The 20,900-nt window shown below is 46.6% G+C and overlaps 1 protein-coding gene across 1 annotated transcript; it reads right to left on the reverse strand.

Moving 5' to 3' along the window:
- Positions 1 to 2,195: 2,195 nt before the first annotated feature.
- Positions 2,196 to 20,677, reverse strand: F2R (coagulation factor II thrombin receptor). The gene is made up of 2 exons (XM_068964377.1): positions 20,590 to 20,677; positions 2,196 to 5,475 (listed from the first exon to the last, which is right to left on the reverse strand). Exons 1-2 carry the CDS (start codon positions 20,675 to 20,677, stop codon positions 4,280 to 4,282), a joined length of 1,284 nt encoding a protein of 427 aa, XP_068820478.1. The 3' UTR covers positions 2,196 to 4,279.
- Positions 20,678 to 20,900: the final 223 nt, after the last annotated feature.

Consider the following 20,900-nt stretch of genomic DNA (forward strand, 5'->3'; position numbering starts at 1 on the left):
TTGGAGAAGACTCTTGAGAGTCCCTTGGACTGCAAGGAGATCCAACCAGTCCATTCTGAAGGAGATCAGTCCTGGGATTTCTTTGGAAGGAATGATGCTAAAGCTGAAACTCCAATACTTTGGCCACCTCATGTGAAGAGTTGACTCATTGGAAAAGACCCTGATGCTGCGAGGGATTGGGGGCAGGAAGAGAAGGGGATGACAGTGGATGAGATGGCTGGATGGCATCACCGACTCGATGCAGATGAATTTGGGTGAACTCTGGGAGTTGGTGATGGACAGGAAGGCCTGGCGTGCTGAGATTCATGGGGTCGCAAAGAGTTGGACACAACTAAGCGACTTAACTGAACTGATACTTGTGAGAGAATCAGACCAAAACGTTATCTTAGTATTTCAAGACAGTTTTGACTGGGTGCATATTCTGAAAGGGTCTCAGGGACTGAGAGTCACAGAACCAGCTGCTCAGGTCACAGCTTCCTGAACTGCAACTCATAAACCACACTCAGAGCATCCTGTGGTTAATTATTCTCCATGCACATTTATTCTAGCAGTTTTGACACACAGTTATGCCAATTCTGCCAGGAAGTTACTGTTCGTGACTCTTTTCCCAGTTCAGTTCATGATGGCATCTAGGTGAGAGGCTACCAGTGGAAAGGCCCAGGCCTCAGGGAAAAAACTTCCTCAAAAACATTGCTTCAGTTTTTCCATTTTGCTTCCATAGCTTAAGACTTCCTGAAGGACATACTGACATTTCTCTTCATTTCTTAAATTAAGAACTGTAACCTCAAATTTTCCCTGTGTATATTTAACAGTCAAGTATTCCACTTCCTTTAAAATCCTATTTTTGACTTGGTGGAAAAAAACATACTTTTTTGGGTTAAGAAAATTCAAATGTTTTTGGTTTCAAGCATATTTTAAAAAATGACAATGGAAGAGCTTAAAGGTCATTCTCTGGTTTGAGGACGGATCCCATTTTCTGGTGACCGTGACCTGAGCTGACTTCATTCAATAGATCCATTCCTGAAATACTGTGCAGACTCCAGGCCTCAGGAACTTGAGTTCATGTGTTAACTTACAAATGCTGTGTGCTGAATAATTCTTCTTAGTTGGAATAACTTTTCTGTTGACTATGCATTTAGAAATACATTATCAGAATTTGGGGTTGACTTTCAGCTCTCACAGGTACTTATAATTTTGCTTTTAATTCCTCCTCTTCCCTCTGCCCCAGGGAGTGTTGGACGGCAAAGGACTGTCACTCAAGAGCAACCCTTCCTTAAGTTTCAACCTCTGACACTGGTTTCTCTCTTTACTAGGAAAGAACTGCAGACTATCCAAGATGCTCATAACCCAGGAATAAAAACATATTCTCAAAGATATAACCTTAAATTTTCCTAAGAAGGGATTGAGAAAAAAAAAAAAGACACAGAAAGTTTTGTAATTAACTACCAAAGCTTTTGGTAGAAATTGTACTTTTCTTTTTCCCTTCCAGTTCCATTCTCTGTGCCCCAAGAAACTCAACTTTATGGGCTATATCGCTCAGGTTCCCTTGACCTTGGGGTGGAGGTTAAAATCAGGAGCAATGGGAGGCTCCAACAGAGGTCAAGGTGTGGGGAGAGAATGTCTGTGTATCCGCCCTCTACCCGCAACCTGCTGTGGGCCTGGGGTGTAACAGCCTTCCTTAACCGCTAGTCCCTGGGGGTCTTCACCAGCTCTCGGTTAAGGGAACCCTAGCAGTGCGTGCGTGCTAAATCGTTTCAGTGGTGTCTGACTCTGTGTGACCCTATGGACTGTAGCCCCCCAGGCTCTTCTGTCCATGGACTTCTCCAGGCAAGAACACTGGAGTGGGTTACCATGCCCTCCTCCAGGGGATTTTCCCACCCTAGGGACTGAGCCCATGCCTCTTATGTCTCCTGCACTGGCAGGCAGGTTCTTTACCCTTAACCCTGGCCCACACCTCTGCGAATCATCTCTTCATTGATGGCTTCCCTGGCGGCTGAGTGGTAAAGAATCTGCCTGCCAACGCACGAGACATGGGCTGATGGACAGTGGAGTCTGGTGGGCCACAGTCCATGGGGTCACAGAGTCTGAGGTGACTTCTTGACTAAACAACAAACAGCTAAATCCTTAGACTGGCCTTCCTGCCAGGCTCTAAAGGCACAATAATATTTTATTCCAAACAGATATCAAGCAAACCTTCAGGTTTATTAATAGAGGTTATACACATTTTTAAAAAGAACATAAAAACAGTGATGTAATATTTTATAAGCACATACTGATAATACAGTAATGGGTCTTATGAAGTCAGATGTATTTCAATATAAACAATGAATAAACAGTGACAGTATATCTTCACTAAATTAGATAAAATGAATATAGTAACTAAATTAATAAAAACAATGTTAACTGTTACTTATAATACATACTTTAATGTAAATTATTCAATAGCATTTGGAAACAGTTTGCTCTTTTGAATAGGTAAGCACTTGTCTTACAGCTTTCTGTTTGTTTAAAATGTCAACATTTTTTCATAAGGAAAAAAGACATATATCAACATTATTAATTATTTTGCTAAATACATGAGGATACTCTATACTTGATACTCATCATAGGGTTAAAAAATGCTTTCAAAGTCATTTCATTAACTCTTTAGAAAAGTGAATGGAAAAAATGGAGAATATTTTCCTAGATTTCAAAGTCAATTCTATTTCTCCTGCCATTTCTAATCTGACATAATTAATGCTTTTTAAAAAATCTGATTTGAGTATGTACTGAACAAAACATTGGTAAATAGTGTCCAATTAAGTCAGACTGAAGGACTTACTTTTTATCCTTAGTTGATGTTTTATTTTTTTCAATCGTTTATGTACAACTTTGCTTATGTTGATACATAGACTGATGATTATATTATATACAGAATTTATAATTATCTTCCTTGAATAACACTATAATAGAACATTTCATATTCTGTGACTGAAGGACTTATTTTTAAAAACATGCTTCCTGTAATATATTGTGTTTTCATCTCAAGTTATAACCACAGGAAGCAGTAACCAAATGTTCAAAGTTCTTCACCCGGCAGGCTCGATTATGTGGCATTGCCTGGTGACATCTGGCTAAACGCACTTCTTTACACATTGATGCAGTTCTTTAACACTTGTCGACTCTGTGTGTTGGTCCACTTTGTTACTCTCCAGAGTAGGTTTCAGTCTGACTCCACTCTGTCTGCCCAGCACCCATGTGTGCCTAGAGCACGCGATGACTGTCCATGCTTGCCCTGTAGCTCTGACTGTGACCCTTGCAGCCTAACTGCTGCAGGCAGATGTGCCTTCCTTCTCCATTCTTAAAATAGGCAGGGAAGTCCTTTACGTTCATTATCTCTTGGGATGGCACATCCTACTCCACCAACTTCTAATAAACATAAACTCACGGCCGATCCTTGAGGGAATCCCAGCAGAGGATAGCAAACACGTGGCCCTGTCTTATTTCTACTGCCTGGAGTCCTTCATCTGGGGTGGGGGGTGGGGGGATGGCAAGACGCTTTGAAAGCCAACCTCAGGTCACTGATGGGACTTCTGCTCATTCTCAGTTTACACACGTGGCGTGGAAAACAGCAAAAATGCTACCCACATCATCTGTTTTCACCCGCTTTAATAATTTTAAGAATTCAAACTTCGATATATTTAACAAGAAAAACAAAAGAACTTTCTCTACACACAGCTAGTACTAAGTCTCATCCCTCAACAATTTAAACATTGCTGTTGAACAATTTAAAAATACATTTATTTGCAAAAGCTGTGCAAGTCCAAACTGTAGAATCCCTCACTACTGACTGGCTTCTTCAGATGTTCTGAGTTAAACTCCAACCTAAACTTTGCATGTTAAATCAGAAAATCAGAGTTTATTTCCATAGTCTCTGGTGAAAAAAGAGAGGGTTTCAAAGTGCCTATTCTATACTGTACTGCAAATGATCTAAGTACATGTGTATCAATTCACACATACACACATATAATAAGTCATGTAAATATATGAAAGCAGAGACGCTTAGTTCTTGTGGTAACACTGGCAATGCTCTCTTGGAATAATGTTTTCTATTCCTGTTACTTTTGTCTGAAACTAACAAATATACAAGCTCTCGTAGGGAGGCACATAAATCACAAGTTTGTTGTTTTGGATGGTGAAGGAAACACTTTTTTTTTGGGGGGGGTCAGGGATGAAGTTGAATCCTCAGGTGATTTGCTTTTTTAACATTTTCTTTTTAACTCACTGTCAGTCCCTTTTCCTAAGTTAAGAGCTTTTTGTATAGACTGCTGCTCAGGTTGCTAGAGCAGGTGTCCACTTTACTTGGCATCAGCTGACCGCTGCTGTTACAGCTGCTGGGATCCGAACTTTCTTTGCAGTGTAAGACAGCGGAGAGGTGCCTCTGGCACTCCGAGGAAGCATAGTAGTATATCAAGGGGTCGATGCAACAGCTTATGCTGCTGACACAGACACACAGGAGGTAGGCAAAGTAGGCGGCCTCTGTCATGGAGTCACGGGAAAGGAACGCGTAGTGGAGAAGCAGAAGGACGTTTGTGGGTCCAAAGCAAAGGACGAAGATGCAGAAGACAGCCGCGGACAGGAGCAAAGCCCGCGACTTCTTGTTCTGGTTGGCAACCGCGGAAGAGCTGAGGCATCGGATGATGGACACGTAACAGCCGGTGGAGAGGATCAGCGGCACGAAGAAGAAGACGGCGGAGAAGGCGGAGAAGTAGTGCGAGTAGTAGTCTTCCAGCAGCTCCTGGCTGAGCACGTCGTGGCAGGCGGTGATGTTGAGCCCCGGCACGTAGGTGGCCTGCTCCTGCAGGAGCAGGGGCGCCACCCCCGCGATGGCCGCGGCCCAGATGGCCAGGCAGATGAAGGCGGCGCGCCCCAGCGTCCGCCAGGAGAGCGACTGGATGGGGTACACCACGGCCAGGAAGCGGTCCACGCTGATGGCCGTCATGAGCATGATGGAGGCGTACATGTTCCCGTAGAAGGCCGCCGTGACGAAGCGGCACAGGGCAGGCCCGAACCTCCAGTCGCTTCCGGAGAAGTAGTAGCTGATCTTGAAGGGAAGCACACACACGAAGAGCACGTCTGCCACGGCCAGGTGCAGCATGTACACCACGGCCGGCTTCTTGACCTTCATCTTCAAGACGAACACCACGACGGCCATGGTGTTCAGCGGAAGGCTCACCAGGAACACGCCCGTGTAGACCGAGGGGATAAAGACAGTGAGCCAGGCGCTGGTCAGATATCCCGAGGCAGCTTTGGAGATAAACGCAGGGGGTGACTTTTGGGGAGGGCTGCTTCTGTTTCCTGGGCTTATCCTGTCTTCTGTGAATTCACCTTCACTCGGGTCCTCGTCCTCTGGCAGTGGGATTTGTTCATATCCGTCATTGGAATTCCTGAGAAAGAAAGACCGGGGACCTACAGTACCATTTGTTGCTTCTGTCTCTGAAAAGTAAAAAAAAAAAATTTTAATGAATTAAAAAGGCAAAAGAGACAAGGAGAGAGTACACTTGACTTTTGCTTTTTGTTTCTTCCTGGGACAGTCGGTGCTAAAGAGCAGGTGACACTCAAGTGGACAACAGACTTTATCTGTGTGCGTCTCTCTGTGTGTGCGCTCCATCGCATCTGACTCCATGCTACCCCACGGGCTGTAGCCTGCCAGGCTCCTCTGTCCACGGGGATTTCCCAGGCGAGTATAATGGAATGGGTTGCCATTTCCTTCTCTAGGGGATCTTCCCGACCCAGGGATCGAACCTGAGTCTCCTGCACTGTCAGGTGGGTTCATTACTACAGAGCCACCAGGCAAGGCCAGACTTCATCAGGGAATTAGCTAACTCAAGGTAGTGTACCACATGTTGTTTCTGGCACAAGCAAACACTTTTCAAGCTCTACTCCTCGGAGAGATGAGGTGAACCACAGACTTTCAGAGATCTCTCCTGCAGATATTAGGACAGGCTGAGTACAGGCTGATGTGAAAGAAAAAAAGCCATGACTTCTGTTCTATGCTGGCCGCTGTCTCTATAAACAAATCGCCCCAGGCTGTGTGACTTCTCTTTCCTCCATAGGCCCGCAGGTATACATTTTTTTTTCCTTTATTTGGTTTGTGGCCATCCCTTGAGATCCATTCTCCCTCATGGAAAAATCAACACAGAAAATTGAGGGAACATCTTAAAGCTTATGGAGCTAGAGGTGACTTTGAGCAAGACTGCTGCTGCTGCTAAGCCGCTTCAGTCGTATCCGACTCTGGGCTACCCCATAGACGGCAGCCTACCAGGCTCCCCCGTCCCTGGGATTCTCCAGGCAAGAACACTGGATCGGGTTGCCATTTCCTTCTCCAATGCATGAAAGAGAAAAGTGAAAGTGAAGTCACTCAGTCGTGTCCAACTCTTAGCGACCCCATGGACTGCAGCCCACCAGGCTCCTCTGTCCATGGCATTTTCCAGGCAAGAGGATTGGAGTGGGGTGCCACTGCCTTCTCCTTGAGCAAGACTGAGGGGACCCAGTTTCCATGACAGTTATCCAGGTGATAGAAGCTCTCCTTTACTAGTTTTGGCTTGTTTACACAGTAGAATGTCCCAAATCTGTCATCATCTTTGGGTCCAAACTGCAGTCCCTTAGGTTACTGTCTAATAAAACCGCAAGGCACCTACCACTTGAGTCATCTTCCCCGTCTCCCTCCTCAGTAGGTCAGTGGAGTAGCACCAGTTCTAGGTCAGTGCCTCCCTCAACTCAGTTCCAAAATGTCACATGCATCCAAGCAGATGCCAGGCCAGCCAGGCTCTTTTGAGTGTCAACTAGAAATCACCATAAAGGCTCTGCTGCAAACACTCTTCCTTTACCACCCTCCTCCACCAAAAACATCCAGTGGAAATGTGCATCCCAGAAATGCAGCATTTAGCTGCTGGAACTCCACCAGCTTTTGCGTCCCAGGAGTTGCACTGTCATTCTATCACTGAGGAGACTTGGACAGAGAGCCTCTGTTGGGCTTTGGGGAGCTGAAGAGTGGGGACAGAAACCCCAGGGGGAAAAGGATGAGGCTTCTATCCCTGGGGGCGATTACCACAAAGCCTGGACAGACATGTCACTCAGAAGTGAGGTCCGGGGAATGAGAACTGGCTGGAAATGAGATAAGTACAGTGAATTTTCCAGCTTTCAGTTTTATTTTTCAGTAGTGGAACCTTCCTGCAAACAAAAACTTACACAGAAAAGCATGATGCAGTAAGAGAGAGTGCTGCTTCTAGAAGGTCCTTACCAGACCCAACTATCCCCTAGACAAAAATTACACAGACTCTGGATTCCTTTCCTCCCCGGAATCAACGACCTGAAGTTATGTAGGTTCACGGTCATGTTGGAGAGGGGAGGGATGGGTCTTGAAAGAAAAGATGGCAACCGATGGGTTTCTGGCTTTCAGTGGCTTTTAGCTTGAGAGGAGGCCAAAGTCAGTGCCACAAAAGATAGCTGAAACTCAAATAGAAACCTCATAGTCTCTGTGGCCCAAAGAACTAGAAGACAGTGTTCAGGGCAACCACAGTCACTGGAAACTGAGGGAAGAATGCAGAAAAGAGCAAGCGGAGAGGCATGGAGAGCCGCAGAGTCCAGTGTAAATTCTGCCCCAGGTTTGGGGCACACTCAGGGGAGATGTGAAGCTGCTTTGCTATACTTAAAAGAATAGAAGAGCTGTTTGAGCTTTTTTGCTCAAGAGGAAACGTTTGCAGTTTGAGTTCAACCAAATTAACTGCCTGTTAAAGCAAAACCAGCAACACTCTTTAGAGAAATAAGACAAAATCTTGAGTGTTTACAGTAGGATAATGTTCAGCATACAGTTAAAAATCATTCGCTATAAAGAGAATCAGGAAAGTGTGACCCAGTCTCAAGAGAAAAGGACAATCAATGGAAACCAATCCCAAGATGACTCAGATGTTAGAACTAGCAGGTAAGGATTTTAAAGGGTGTGCTGCAACTATGCTTAATGAGGGAAGAGAAAGATTTCATTGAAATGAATGAAGAAATAGAAAACAGCAATGAAACCAACCAACCGAACTTCCATATCTACAAAATAAAACACAGTAAATTGGCATCTATTTCCAAAATGAAGAGCAAACCTAGAATGGCACCAACTGATTCGTAGTAGAACAGGGCCTGGTACTGAAAGCTCGAGGTCAGATGACCTCAGCAAGAGCACGAATGAGTTGATCTGTGCCACAGGAAGAACAAAAATCTGCAGTGATGAGCCTGAGTGTACACAGATCGCGGCTGTTCCCTAAGGGTGGGAAACAGTTCCTATTTAACCTCCAAGTCTCTCTAGTACCCTGCCCCACAGGTAGGACATGTGGTCCTTAAATCGGCTAAATTTTAGTTATAGATTTGCATTCTAATACTGGCTCTACCCGATGACTCAGCAGTAAAGAATTCACCTGCAATACAGAAGACGCAGGTTCGATACCAGAGTCAGAAGGATCCCCTGGAGTAGGAAACAGCAACCCACTCCAGCATTCTTGCCTGGGAAATCCCATGGACAGAGGAGCCTGGAGGGCTACAGTCCATGGGGTTGCAAAAGAGTCAGACACGACTGGGCGACTGAACAACAGCAAACAAGTGGCTCTACCAGGAGTCACTTACCTCCTCTGAACTCAGTCTCAGGATCACTAAAACGGGAAGATCCAGTACCTGCCTGGCCCACAAATCTGGCAGCTTGGAGCATCACACATGAAATAAGGATATATGTCCACTTTGTAATCTTCAAAAATTAACCAGTGTGAGAAAATATCATCCTTCCCCATCACTTCAATGTAGTTTGTTTTTTGCTCTCAATTGAGAGCAAAAAAAAAAAAAAAGAAGAAGCAAAGAAATTAAGATGGAATCTGTCTTCCTCTTCCCTCCTTCAACATATAACCGTGTTTAGTTTTTCAATGTGACGAGGGACATGAAGAGGCTGTAAGGTACACAGCCCCAGCATTCAGAGCCGTAAATCAAATTTCAAATTCACAACCTTTCCCTCAAGGATCACTTCCCTCCTCTTGTGATGCATCTAATTCGCTGTGTGTCTTGATCCGGTCACGTGGGAACCGGACCCTGGTTCAGCGGCCCCTGGGGGAGGGAAGTGAGGCTACCCTCGAAGTCATGAATGTGTGGGAGGTGAAAGAACAGAAATGAATGAGTCCTGGCACTTCAGGACCACAAAGATACGTGTCCTTAAACATGCTGACCCACAGGAACCTTAAAGTAACATGACTTTCTGCTGCAGAAAGTCCTCTGGGGGCTTGGCCAGATTGAGGACCTGTCATGTCATGTACAGAGGGGAGAAAAGCACACAAATGCCTGTGTGCAAGCTACAAGAGCATCAGGACATGACCCAGAGGAGGGACACCCTGGAAAACCATGAACACTCACAACTCAACTCTTAGACGCGGTCACGTGGCCTGAACATATAAAACTGTCATTAGGCTTTGCTCTGTAGCTAGTCTTGGTTGGCCAAAAATTTCGTTCGGCTTTTTCTGTCATGGTGTACGGAAAAGCCGAATGAACTTTATGGCCAACCCAACACTTTAGGAATCAGTATTTGTTTTCAAAAATTTCTCCTCTGACTCGGCCTTCTTGGGCAGTATGGTGTTTACGACAGAAACTTTATGCCCACTCGAACATGACATTTTTATAGGCTGGAGCCCAGGAAGAATGCATAATCCTGTGATTAGATATCATTGCCTAAGGTGTCACCTTTTCTTGCCACCACAGATTTTGATATTTTGGTCTTTATGGGATTACAGGACGTCAGCAAATTTTGTTTATCTAACTGTATACCAGCATCAAAGAGAGAATAAAACCAATTCCAGGTGACTAGATAAATCTAACTAGCTTGTGCCCCTCGGGCTGAAATTTGAGTTTGGGAATCTTGCTTTTACTTTAGTCCCAGGTCAAGGAGAAAGTGCCTGTCAGCAGATCGAAAATGCCTGTAACCATCTGTGTTTTTATTGGTAAGTTATGGCTTAAAGGGATTGGGGGCAGGAGGAAAAGGGTACGACAGAGGATGAGATGGCTGGATAGCATCACCGACTCAATGGACGCGAGTCTGAATGAACTCCGGGAGATGGTGATGGACAGGGAGGCCTGGCATGCTGCGATTCATGGGGTCGCAAGGAGTCGGACATGACTGAGCGACTGAACTGAACTGAACTGATGGCTTAAAAAAAAACCTAGGACAAGTCCTAAAATTGATCCTTATATTTGTTGCAGAAGTTTCACTTAATTCAGGTTTCTTGAAATGGCTCTAGAGTAATTTTGATTGTTGAACATAGAATATTGCTAATGAGTTTGAATGTGGACTCTCTAACTCTGGAGACTTTCAGAAATTATAAGTCAGGCACGGCACTTTTTCTGACTTTGACCAGATCTGGCCTAGAAGCAGAGTGGTGCCCAGATGTTCTCTCAAGGTCCCTCATGATCCTTGGATTTATACCATGTCAGCCTCCCAGAATATGCCAGCTTTAGTTCTGACTCAGAGCTCTGGCCTAGAGGGCTCACCCTTGGTGGGTTAAGAAATCAGAAATCCCAGGACCTTGCCTACATTCATAGAGAAGGATAGCTGTACCCTGCACTTCTCCACCAGTGACTCAACACTACAGGCTAAAGAGCAATCAAAAAGGGGGTGATGGAAGAATGATGGAAACATACTAACTCCAAGCAGAAAACAACATGAGTGGGATACTCCATGGTCTCAGATGGAACCACGCATTAGGAAAAGAACTGCTCCTTAAAGAAACTGCTGGTGCCAGATGTGGGGGAGGAAGTGCCCAAGACGAGCCCTGAATGTCTTCAAAGAACATTAGGGTCAGGTCAGAAAGACTCTGAAGTCAGTCCAACGGCCCTTCCCAGTGGCCAAAGATCATTAAGAGAATAATGACAGAAATGCATGGAAATGTGGGAGAAATGCCATATTTGTTAAGATCTATTAGAAAAGGCAGAGGAACCAGAGATCAAATTGCCAACATCTGTTGGATCATTGAAAAAGCAAGAGTTCCAGAAAAACGTCTACTTCTGTTTTATTGACTATGCCAAAGCCTTTGACTGTGTGGATCACAATAAACTGGAAAATTCTGAAAGAGATGGGAATAGCAGACCACCTGACCTGCCTCCTGAGATATCTGTATGCAGGTCAGGAAGCAACAGTTAGAACTGGTCATGGAACAAGAGCCTGGTTCCAAATAGGGAAAGGAGGATGTCAAGGCTGTATATTGTCACCCTGCTTATTTAACTATATGCAGAGTACATCATGAGAAACGCTGGGCTGGAAGAAGCACAAGCTGGAATCAAGATTTTCGGGAGAAATATCAATCACCTCAGATATGCAGATGACACCACCCTATGGCAGAAAGTGAAGAGGAACTAAAGAGCCTCTTGAAAGTGAAAGAGGAGAGTGAAAAAGTTGGCTTAAAGCTCAGCATTCAGAAAACTAAGATCATGGCGTCTGGTGCCATCACTTCATGGGAAATAGAGGGGGAAACAGTAGAAACAGTGTCAGACTTTATTTTAGAGGGGCTCCAAAATCACTGCAGATGGTGACTGCAGCTATGAAATTAAAAGACGCTTACTCCTTGGAAGAAAAGTTATGACCAACCTAGACAGCATGTTGAAAAGCAGAGACATTACTTTGCCAACAAAGGTCTGTCTAGTCAAAGTTACGGTTTTTCTAGTAGTCATGTATGGATGTAAGAGTTGGACTATAAAGAAAGCTGAACGCCAAAGAACTGATGCTTTTGAACTGTGGTGTTGGAGAAGACTCTTGAGAGACAGGAAGGAGATCCAACCAGAGGATACTAAAGGAAATCAGTCCTGAGTGTTCATTGGAAGGACGGGTGCTGAAGCTGAAACTCCAATACTTTGGCCACCTGATGCAAAGAGCTGACTCACTGGAAAGGACGCTGATGCTGGGAAAGATTGAGGGCAGGAGAAGGGGACGACAGAAGATGAGATGGTTGGATGGCATCGCCGACTCAATGGACATGGATTTGAGTAAGCTCTGGGAGCTGGTGATGGACGGGGAGGCCTGGCGTGCTGCGGACCACGGGGTTGCAAAGGGTCAGAACTGAGTGACTGAGTCACGACTGAGCGACTGAACGGATGAGTTCATAATTATACTTCAAGGAAAATAAAACCTTTTTCGGTCACTTTTGAATGAAATGAGGGGACCCAGTATGAAAATTGGTAAATAAAGGCCAGATTCAGCATTTATCTTGCCTTTTCTATACTGAAAATATTTTGGGGAAGCCAAATAGTCAATGAAGGAAACTTCTACTTTATAAAATAATCCCAGCTTATAAACATAGAAACAATGACAGATTTAGAAATGCATCTTGAAGTGCTTAATGAAATAAGATTTAGTCCAAAGATTATTAGTCTCTTAAAAAGTGAGGTGTAAGGATAGGTTAGGTGATAGGAACTCTCTGATAACTGGGTCACCTGACCACACCCGAGTCCACTGCATAACGAGAGACAGGACTTTTCAGGTGGTCCAGGGGCTAGGATCTGCACTCTCAGTGCAGGGGACCTGGGTTCAATCTCTGGACAAGGCACTAGATCCCATATGCTACAACTAAGACTGGTGTAGCCAAACAAATTAAAAACAAACAAACAACAGGTGATGTAACAGGTGTGTGCACACCACCACTAGGTCAGGCAGTCTTGGAGAAAAACCAAATAAATCAGGTTAAGCCTCCAAATGGACCACGTTATAGAAAATGCATAGGAGAGAAAGGCACGCTGAACAGCCCTGCTGCATAGACCCAGTATGTAATAGGAAAGTCTAGAAGAGGGATGACCCAGTTTCTCGGACACAGAGCCTTGAAAAAAGAGGAGAGGGAAAACCATCACAGGTTAAAAGAGACTTAAGGATACATCAACCTAATGCAGCAGCGGACCTCATCTGATCCCAATTCAAATAAACCAACCGAAAAAGTATTTATGAGACAGTCAGTGAAATGTGAACACTGAGCATTTGAATAGCTACAATATTAAGAAACTGTTGTTCAGTCATTTTAGGTGTTAGAACGTCATTGTGGTTACATGAAGAAAAGAGTTCTTATCTCTAAGGATATATATTTACACATGAAAAGATACCGTGTGTCTGGGATTTGCTTTAAAATTGTCCATTTGGAGGGGAGGAAAGTGAGGATACAGATAAAGCATACAGAAGGTAATTCTACTGCCCACTTTGGGTAGCTTTGAAAATTTCCATAATGAAAAGTGAAAAATAAAAGAAGAAAAACATTTGATGCACATTTACTAGCCACCAAAAACTAAAGACAAGTTTTCTTTTGCGTTTCTCTTTTGTGTTAGTTTTGAAGGGGAAAAGGTGCTTGAATGTTTGTGTGAACACAGCTTTCCACTGAGAGAATTCATGTAATACCAGTCCTTCCAAGGCGTTTCTGGAATATGGAGGGTGCGGGTATGAAGAACACATTTGTTGAGCAGTTACTTTGTGCTCAATATTTCACTTACCTACCTCATGTAACCCCTGTATTTTTATGAGATAAGCGTGACAGCGCCTATTTTACAGACAACATGGGTGCGCAGAGAGGCTAAGTGACTGATCCAACGCCCCACAGGTAGAAAGTGGGGCAGCCGGGGCCTGAGCCACATCTGCCAGGTTCTGAAGCTCATGCTCTTTGAACACCACGTACCCTGTCTCTTCAAAAAAGCTGTGAATTCAGGACCTACTCCTGAAAGGACGCTTTTCTTCTCTAGCATTTCAGCAAACAATCTGCCCACCCTTCGGAACTATACACAGCAACTGGGACACAGCCGTGTAAGGGTGTGAGTTCGGCCGATGATGGGCACAGCTGTTGCTTGGGAATCACAAGTCCTTCTGACCTTGGCGACACACCAACCACGTGCCAACAACCCGGCCCTCACAGAGAGGACAGATGTAGCAAGAGATGGTCAAGGACAAAACAGAGAAAGAGGTGTTTAGAATACTGCTTCAGATGAGGCAGAGGCAAGTCAGTGAGCAAGCAAGCATTACAGAATAAGATAAACCCTGACTGCAGAGTGAAGACGGGACGGCCCCTGCCTGCGGCAGCCCCTGCCCACGGCGGCCCCCTGGCCCTCCCACCCTCTGCAGCAGGCAGGGAGCATCGCAAAGCAAACGCGGGGGGAAGCCAGGGGCGTAGGGGTTACAGGAAGCAAGGCTAACCAGAAAATGTAAACACCAGAGTGCCCGACACCACTGCAGGTGCTGAAACGTGTGTGGGGGCTCCTCCTGAAGGCCAGGGCCTGACTCAACTCGTGGTGTCAGAAGACTAGCAGGGCCTCTGGGAAGGACTCTGATCCTGGCTCTCCCCATTCCTCCAGGCCCGTTCTCCACCCAGAGGGACAGGCGTGGGGATACCGCTCTCTACATGACGCCGAGCTGACAGGAAAACTAATTTACAGTAAAGGATGTTTATAATCACCGATTTCCCCAGAACCAAACGTTCCCACACTCCCACCCCAACCCCACTCAAGTCCTACTGCAGCTTGTAAACCCCAACTGAAAGAAGCTACGTTCTAGAGATGATAGAAACGGTCATAAACAGCACTTCCTGGAAAGCAGAACTCTTCTTGTAAGGCCACATAAGCTTCAGTTCTGCTGATGGCCGCAGGACAGCGTGCTGCACCTGCTGTGCCTGCTGCGCCAGTGTTCAGATGATGCTAGAGACTTGACGCTGCTTATGAAATCAATGCACGGGACTGTAACAAGCTTTTAAAAAGACAGAATCTTATAGAAAATGTCAGAACGCATAGCACATGGTAAAGCTGAGTACTGGTTGGGAAAACTTTTGTTACTGTACACCGTGACTGTCCCTGGGCATTTATTGAACATACAGGCAGCAACTGTGTCATCATGTAAAGCATATTCCTTAGAGTCCTTACTGCTGATCAGCAAAAAAGAAAACACTGGAAAACGCTCCTCTATAATACACAATGCCTGACTTTTAATTCACCACAGACTTGAAGTGTAACTAGATGAGATTAGATTAGGTCCTTTCCTGAAGTTCAATAAATTTGTAGTGCAAATTTCAGATTATTCCTGTTATTTCCAAAAGCAGGCTCTTTTGAAAGCAAATAAAGGTCTGTAATGGCCTGGTAAGTGGCCAAACATCACTGGATGCCTTGGGATGGAGAAAAAGGCATCATTTCGTGGGGTTTTCCAAGCACCATCCCAAGGTAAGGGCTTCCCTGGTGGATCAGTTAGTAAAGAATCTGCCTGCAACGAGAAAGACCTGGGTTCGATCCCTGGATTGGGAAGTTCCCCTGGAGAAGGAAATGGCAACCCACTCCAGTTTTCTTGCCTGGAGAATCCCCATGGACAGTGGAGCTGGCGGGCCACAGTCTGTGGGATCACAAAGACTCGGACACGACTGAGCGACTAAGCACACACACATCCCAGGGTCAGTGTGGGAGAGGTTGTCTGGGGGAAGCTCGGTCTAGACAGAGAACTGTGTATTCTGACAGTCTGGGGCATAAGCATGAGGAGGTGAACAGCAGAATGAAATAAACCACAAAGTAGGGAAACAAACAGAAAACTCTCAATGTAGGGAAACAAACAGAAAACTCTCAATGTCGAAACTGTGAGTCCTGGATACTGTCATCCTAGTCAAAAGTAAACCCAGGCTGGGGTTCCTGATGATCCTTCTGGGGTTCTGTGAGTATCCCACAGTAAAGGGGATGCAATTCCCCAGATACAAAAGGCTGCACACGATATGATTCCATTCATGTGTGGAAATACACAGAAGAGGTGAACCCAGAGCAAATCAGTGCTGCCAAGAGCTGGAAGTAGGGGATGGGGCCGAGCACGTGATGGTGACCGGGTTTCTTTTTGAGGTGATGAAAATGTTTTGGAACTAGATAGAGGCGGTAGGTGTACCACACTGTAAATGTGCTAAACGCTACTAACTGTAAACTTAAAAATGGTTAATTTTATTCTATGTAGATTCTACCTCAATTTTGTTTAATTATTTTTATATCGATAGAGTTAATTTTGGAGAAAGCGATGGCACCCCACTCCAGTACTCTTGCCTGGAAAATCCCATGGATGGAGGAGCCTGGTGGGCTGCAGTCCATGGTGTCGCGAAGAGTCGGACACGACTGAGCAACTTCCCTTCACTTTTCACTTTCATGCACTGGAGAAGGAAATGGCAACCCACTCCAGTGTTCTTTCCTGGGAATCCCAGGGACAGGGGAGCCTGGTGGGCTGCCGTCTATGGGGTCGCACAGAGTCAGACACGACTGAAGTGACTTAGCAGCAGCAGCAGAGTTAATTTTGATATTAATGTTATTTCCCAGTTTGGTCCTCTTTATTTCTTCCGGTGGGTTCCAACTATCATGCAGCATCAGTCCCTAACTCTAATATATCTTCATTCCGTGCCCCTCCTCCGCACTGTGTGTCAAAGAAAGACTGCACTTCTGCGTCATATGCTCAATCGCACAATCTTATATTATTTAATGCAATTATTTAAAAATTCTTTTCACTCATTTCAGTGTAATCTTTTTATACAGTTTTGAAAGGTTACTTTCCATTTAAAATTATTACAAAATATTGACTACATTCCCTGTGTTGAACAATACTGACCTCAATTTGAGAAGCAGAGGAAGACAGGAAGGAAGGAAGGAGGGAGGAAGGGTGAGTTTCAAGGGAAGAGAAGGATGTGTGTCCAGAATGAGAGTGAGACGAGAGACATGCAGGGTCCTAGGGACGCCAGGGTCTCAGCGGAACTCCAACTCAGGCTCAGCTGAGTCCGTTTGAGCGGGGACAGGACAGGAGTGAGCTGCCCGAGAGAGGAGAGAGGGGCGGCAAGGGCACAGGGAAGCGACGGCCGGAAGCAGGCTGGCAGAGGAGGAAACTCAGCTGATGAGGAGCTGCCAGTCAGGGCTGACAGCACACTCATCTGTTTAGACATAAAAGGTAGAGAAACGCTGAGCTAGAAAGAAGGGAGGGCACAGACATGCTGAACTGGAAAGGAGGAGGCCGGGCTGGAAGGGCAACCAGCAGAGATGACGTGAGGATTCCTGAGGAGGGGCCAGAGCGCCTCGGCACCTGTCCTCACACGCAGGCAGCGTGGGCCAGCCGCAGGACGTGTCCTGTGAACCCAGTGCCCCAGTCACCAAGGAGCGAATGAATGGAAAAAAGAAGGACGGGAAGGGGGACGTTATACGGGATTTAGATGCTGGGGTAGAAAACGACTTGCTGATTCATTAGAAATTTGACTTTCAGAGGTTTCTGCTTTGCTTCAAGCAGCTTCACTGTCTCGTTTTGTGTCGTTTGTTGGGCGGAAGATCACAGCCTCTCAGTAACGGCCAATTAACCTGCACATTCAAGGTCTAGTCACAGACTGCCTTATCACTTGCATCAGAGAGGAAAAGCAGGGTACCACAGTCGATGCATCTACGTTTACTAAACACCTCTGTGTGCTGGACCTGGGCTCCCCAGCCAACGGGGCCCAGACTCTGCCTTCCAGGATCCTGGGAAACACAGCAGGATTATTGCTCTGCTGTCAGAGGGGCGGGGGGTCCGGATGGCTTCCTCTTCATAGTGGACAGTAGAGAAAACTGCACTTAGTGGAAAAGGACTCTGGTCCAATCTCAGTTTCACTTGTAACTGCACTTGTGACTTAACCATTTGGGGGCCTCAGTTTTTACCTGTAGAATGGGGATGCCATCTACTCAAACGGTGGATACAGGAATAAGTAAAATAGTGTCTGTAATGTATCTAGGCAGGGTGTTGGCTGTAGTAGGTTCTTGACGTAAAGTATCTGTTTTTAATGAAATGTGAACAAGTAGGGTGTGGGAAGGGCATTCTGGCCAGAGGAATAGCCTGGGGACAGAAACCAGAGAAAGCATAGCTCCTGGGAGGTGGAACTACAGGGTGGGGGCTGGGTGAAGTACAGGTAATGTGATAGATTATGTAACAAGGGAGGCTGGGCAGAGGCTGGGGACCCATCCTGCAAGGGAAGAGGCACCTTCGTCTATACTAAGGAACTGAGCTTGACTTTGCGGGTAGGAAGGCAGTGCATGGACTCTCCCATCCGACCCCCTCTGCCACAGTCACCATCAGCGCTTCTGGCACCTTCTACTCTCCAGACCTTCAGAGAATCAACGGGCATCACTTCTAGGACACTGACTCGCTTTGATGAGAGTCTCACTTATGCTGCTTGGACAAAGGAATGTAAACTGGTTAATGAACTCAGGAATTTCTCAAGTATCTGCTGAGTGAACATCTGTTGTAGATGCCAAAGGGATAAATGGAAGTTTATAATCTTTGCTGAGGGATGACAGACCCACAAAGTGGAAAAGCCACTTTGCAGGAAAAGCCAAAACGAGTGGGGACAAGTCTGAGAGTGCTTCGAGAAAGCTCAAACTGGTGGGCAAGGCTTGTCCTGGAAGGATTTCTTATGACTGGGGTCTTTGGATTCCTTCCATCAGATAAAGGTGGTTAAGACACGCATTGTTTAGAATTGCAGGTGCACAGTGATAATAAAAAGCAGACCTATTTTTGGTTGATTTTATGGGGCTTAAAACTCTCCAAAGACAACTGCTGCTGCAGCTAAGTCGCTTCAGTCGTGTCTGACTCTGTGCGACCCCATAGACGGCAGCCCACCAGGCTCCCCCGTCCCTGGGATTCTCCAGGCAAGAACACTGGAGTGGGTTGCCATTTCCTTCTCCAATGCGTGAAAGTGAAAAGTGAAAGGGAAGTCGCTCAGTCGTGTCCGACTCTTCGAGACCCCATGGACTTCAGCCTACCAGGCTTCTCCGTCCATGGATTTTCCAGGCAAGAGTACTGGAGTGGGGTGCCATCGCCTTCTCCATCCAAAGACAAGGTCCTACCTATTTCTTGCATCCAGGATCCCCTCCTCCTTTTGGAATTTAGGTACACTGTCTCTGAGACTTAGTTTCAGAATTGGCAAAAGGGGATAAACATGTGAGGGGGTGAAATAAGACAATGTGTAGTGAAAACGCCTCTGGGCCCAGGGTTAAACACACAATACAACACTTAACAAGAGTGCCTTTTCTTTCTCATCCTCTTTTCTTCTCTCTCTCATAAAGTGGTCCCAGAATCCGGGGTAGATGAATTGACCAATATTATTCAACTCTATCTATAGCAGCGTCTTAGCATGCACCATTCAGGTGGATGTGTGTAACAAGCGTGGGGAACAGCAGTCTGAACTTCACTCCCTAACAAGAGGCCAAAAACCTTCCTAGGGAATCCACTGAGAAGAAAGGTGACACAATGGCTGCAGCATCTATATAAAACTATTCTCTACCTCACCATCCAAATCTCAAGCAAAAATCTGTGTTCTTAAGAGCACATCCCAGAATAAATCTATAAAGTGATATCTGACATCAATGTCACCATGCACAATTTTTCTGGAGTTCTCTGCTTTCCCAAATATCGCAAGAGATAACGTGCGAAGTTGCTGCAAAACCTTGGGCTCCTGTGTGGGCCTCTCAGGGTTCTGAAAAGCCTCACCTCCAAACTCACCCTGAGCAAAGATGGAGAGCAGAGAAACCAGTTTCTGTGTGTTTCTGTCACCTCTCCGTCTCCAGCTGCCTGTATTCCTTCCAAGTTGCGAAAACAATACAGAGTACACAGTGTTTCACAGATAAGGAAAACAGCTAGCATTTGTTACTACTCGGAATAAAAGAAGCGGTCAGAAAGCTTACAAAGTTGTATCACTATAAAGAAATAAAAGCATTTTCCCCATCCCTTTCTATCTAGGCTCTTTCCAGGCAACAACGTTTCTGCCCTGTTTTTTTAAGGGGGAGAGGCCGGAAAATACATTTATTTGCTCAGACAGCCAGATACTTAAAAATACACGCAGGGCACAGTAATAAATGTATTCTAGGTGAGAAACCTCCGTCTCCCAGCAGATCAGAAATTGAAATGGTTTCACCCCTCAGGGGATGAGGAAGCCGTTTGTGAGGAGCTGGATTGTTGCCTCAACTCGCTTGGAAGACTGGGTCCTAGGAAACAAGCAAACAAAGCCCGCCGACCACCGCCTCGTGGCGATCTAGCTATCACTCGGTATCCCGCACCACGACCACCCCTGATACAAGGCCTGTCTGTGCCCGGCGGGGCGGCAGGTCCTGATTCTCCACTGAACGGGCCACGGGACCAAGCTTTTCTCTACACCCCTTTCCTCGCCTTCAAAATGTGCAAGAAAAGCCGTATGAACAAAACAAAACTTCAGCGGGAGCGATTCTCCACCTCATCTTGGGGGGGGAAAAAAAAAACCCGGACCGGCTATTGGTGGAGCAACGTGAACCCCCTTTCTTTTCGGGGTGGTCCTGGGAGAAACAGGCCCCGCAGTGACAACAAATGCAACGAGGTGCCTCGGCTTCCCCAAGACAGCCCGAGCCCTCCTCGTCCACCTCCCACACCCTGCACGCTCCAGAAGTCGGTGCAGAGAGGTCCGGGCCGAGCCCGCAGCGGGCTCCCGGAGAAGGGGCGGTTAGGGGGTACCCCCGGGGTCCCGCGGAGGCCCGGGGCTGCGGGACCGGACCGGAGGGGAGTTCGGGGCCCACGCTCACCTGGTCTGGGGCCTCGGATGCGGGCCGACACCAGGGGGCTGCACAGACCGAGCGCCGCGGCCCAGAGCAGCAGCCACCGCGGCCCCATTGTCCCGGGGCTCCGCGCGCTCGGCGGGGCCGGGGCGGCGCGGCTCGGGGAGGCTGGCCCGCCGCCCGGAGCCTCGGGCAGCACGCGCGGAGTCTAGAGGTCGGCCGCGCGGGCAGACGGAGCGCTCGCCTCTGGGCAGGATGAGGCAGTTCGGCGCGTCCGGCGGCGCCGGTCGGGAAAAAGGGCCCCGGGGGCGCGGGCGGGGGCGGGGCGCGCGAGCGCC

Source organism: Capricornis sumatraensis, chromosome 2 (genome assembly GCF_032405125.1).
Source record: "Capricornis sumatraensis isolate serow.1 chromosome 2, serow.2, whole genome shotgun sequence".
NCBI lineage: Eukaryota > Metazoa > Chordata > Mammalia > Artiodactyla > Bovidae > Capricornis > Capricornis sumatraensis.

Bases quoted from the DNA above. Each gene is read 5' to 3' on its own strand.
- F2R (XM_068964377.1), bottom strand. From the start codon at position 20,677: ATGGGGCCGCGGTGGCTGCTGCTCTGGGCCGCGGCGCTCGGTCTGTGC. The intron at 5,476-20,589 runs GTGAGCGTGGGC...TTTACTTTTCAG, and splicing joins CATCCGAGGCCCCAGACCAG to AGACAGAAGCAACAAATGGT.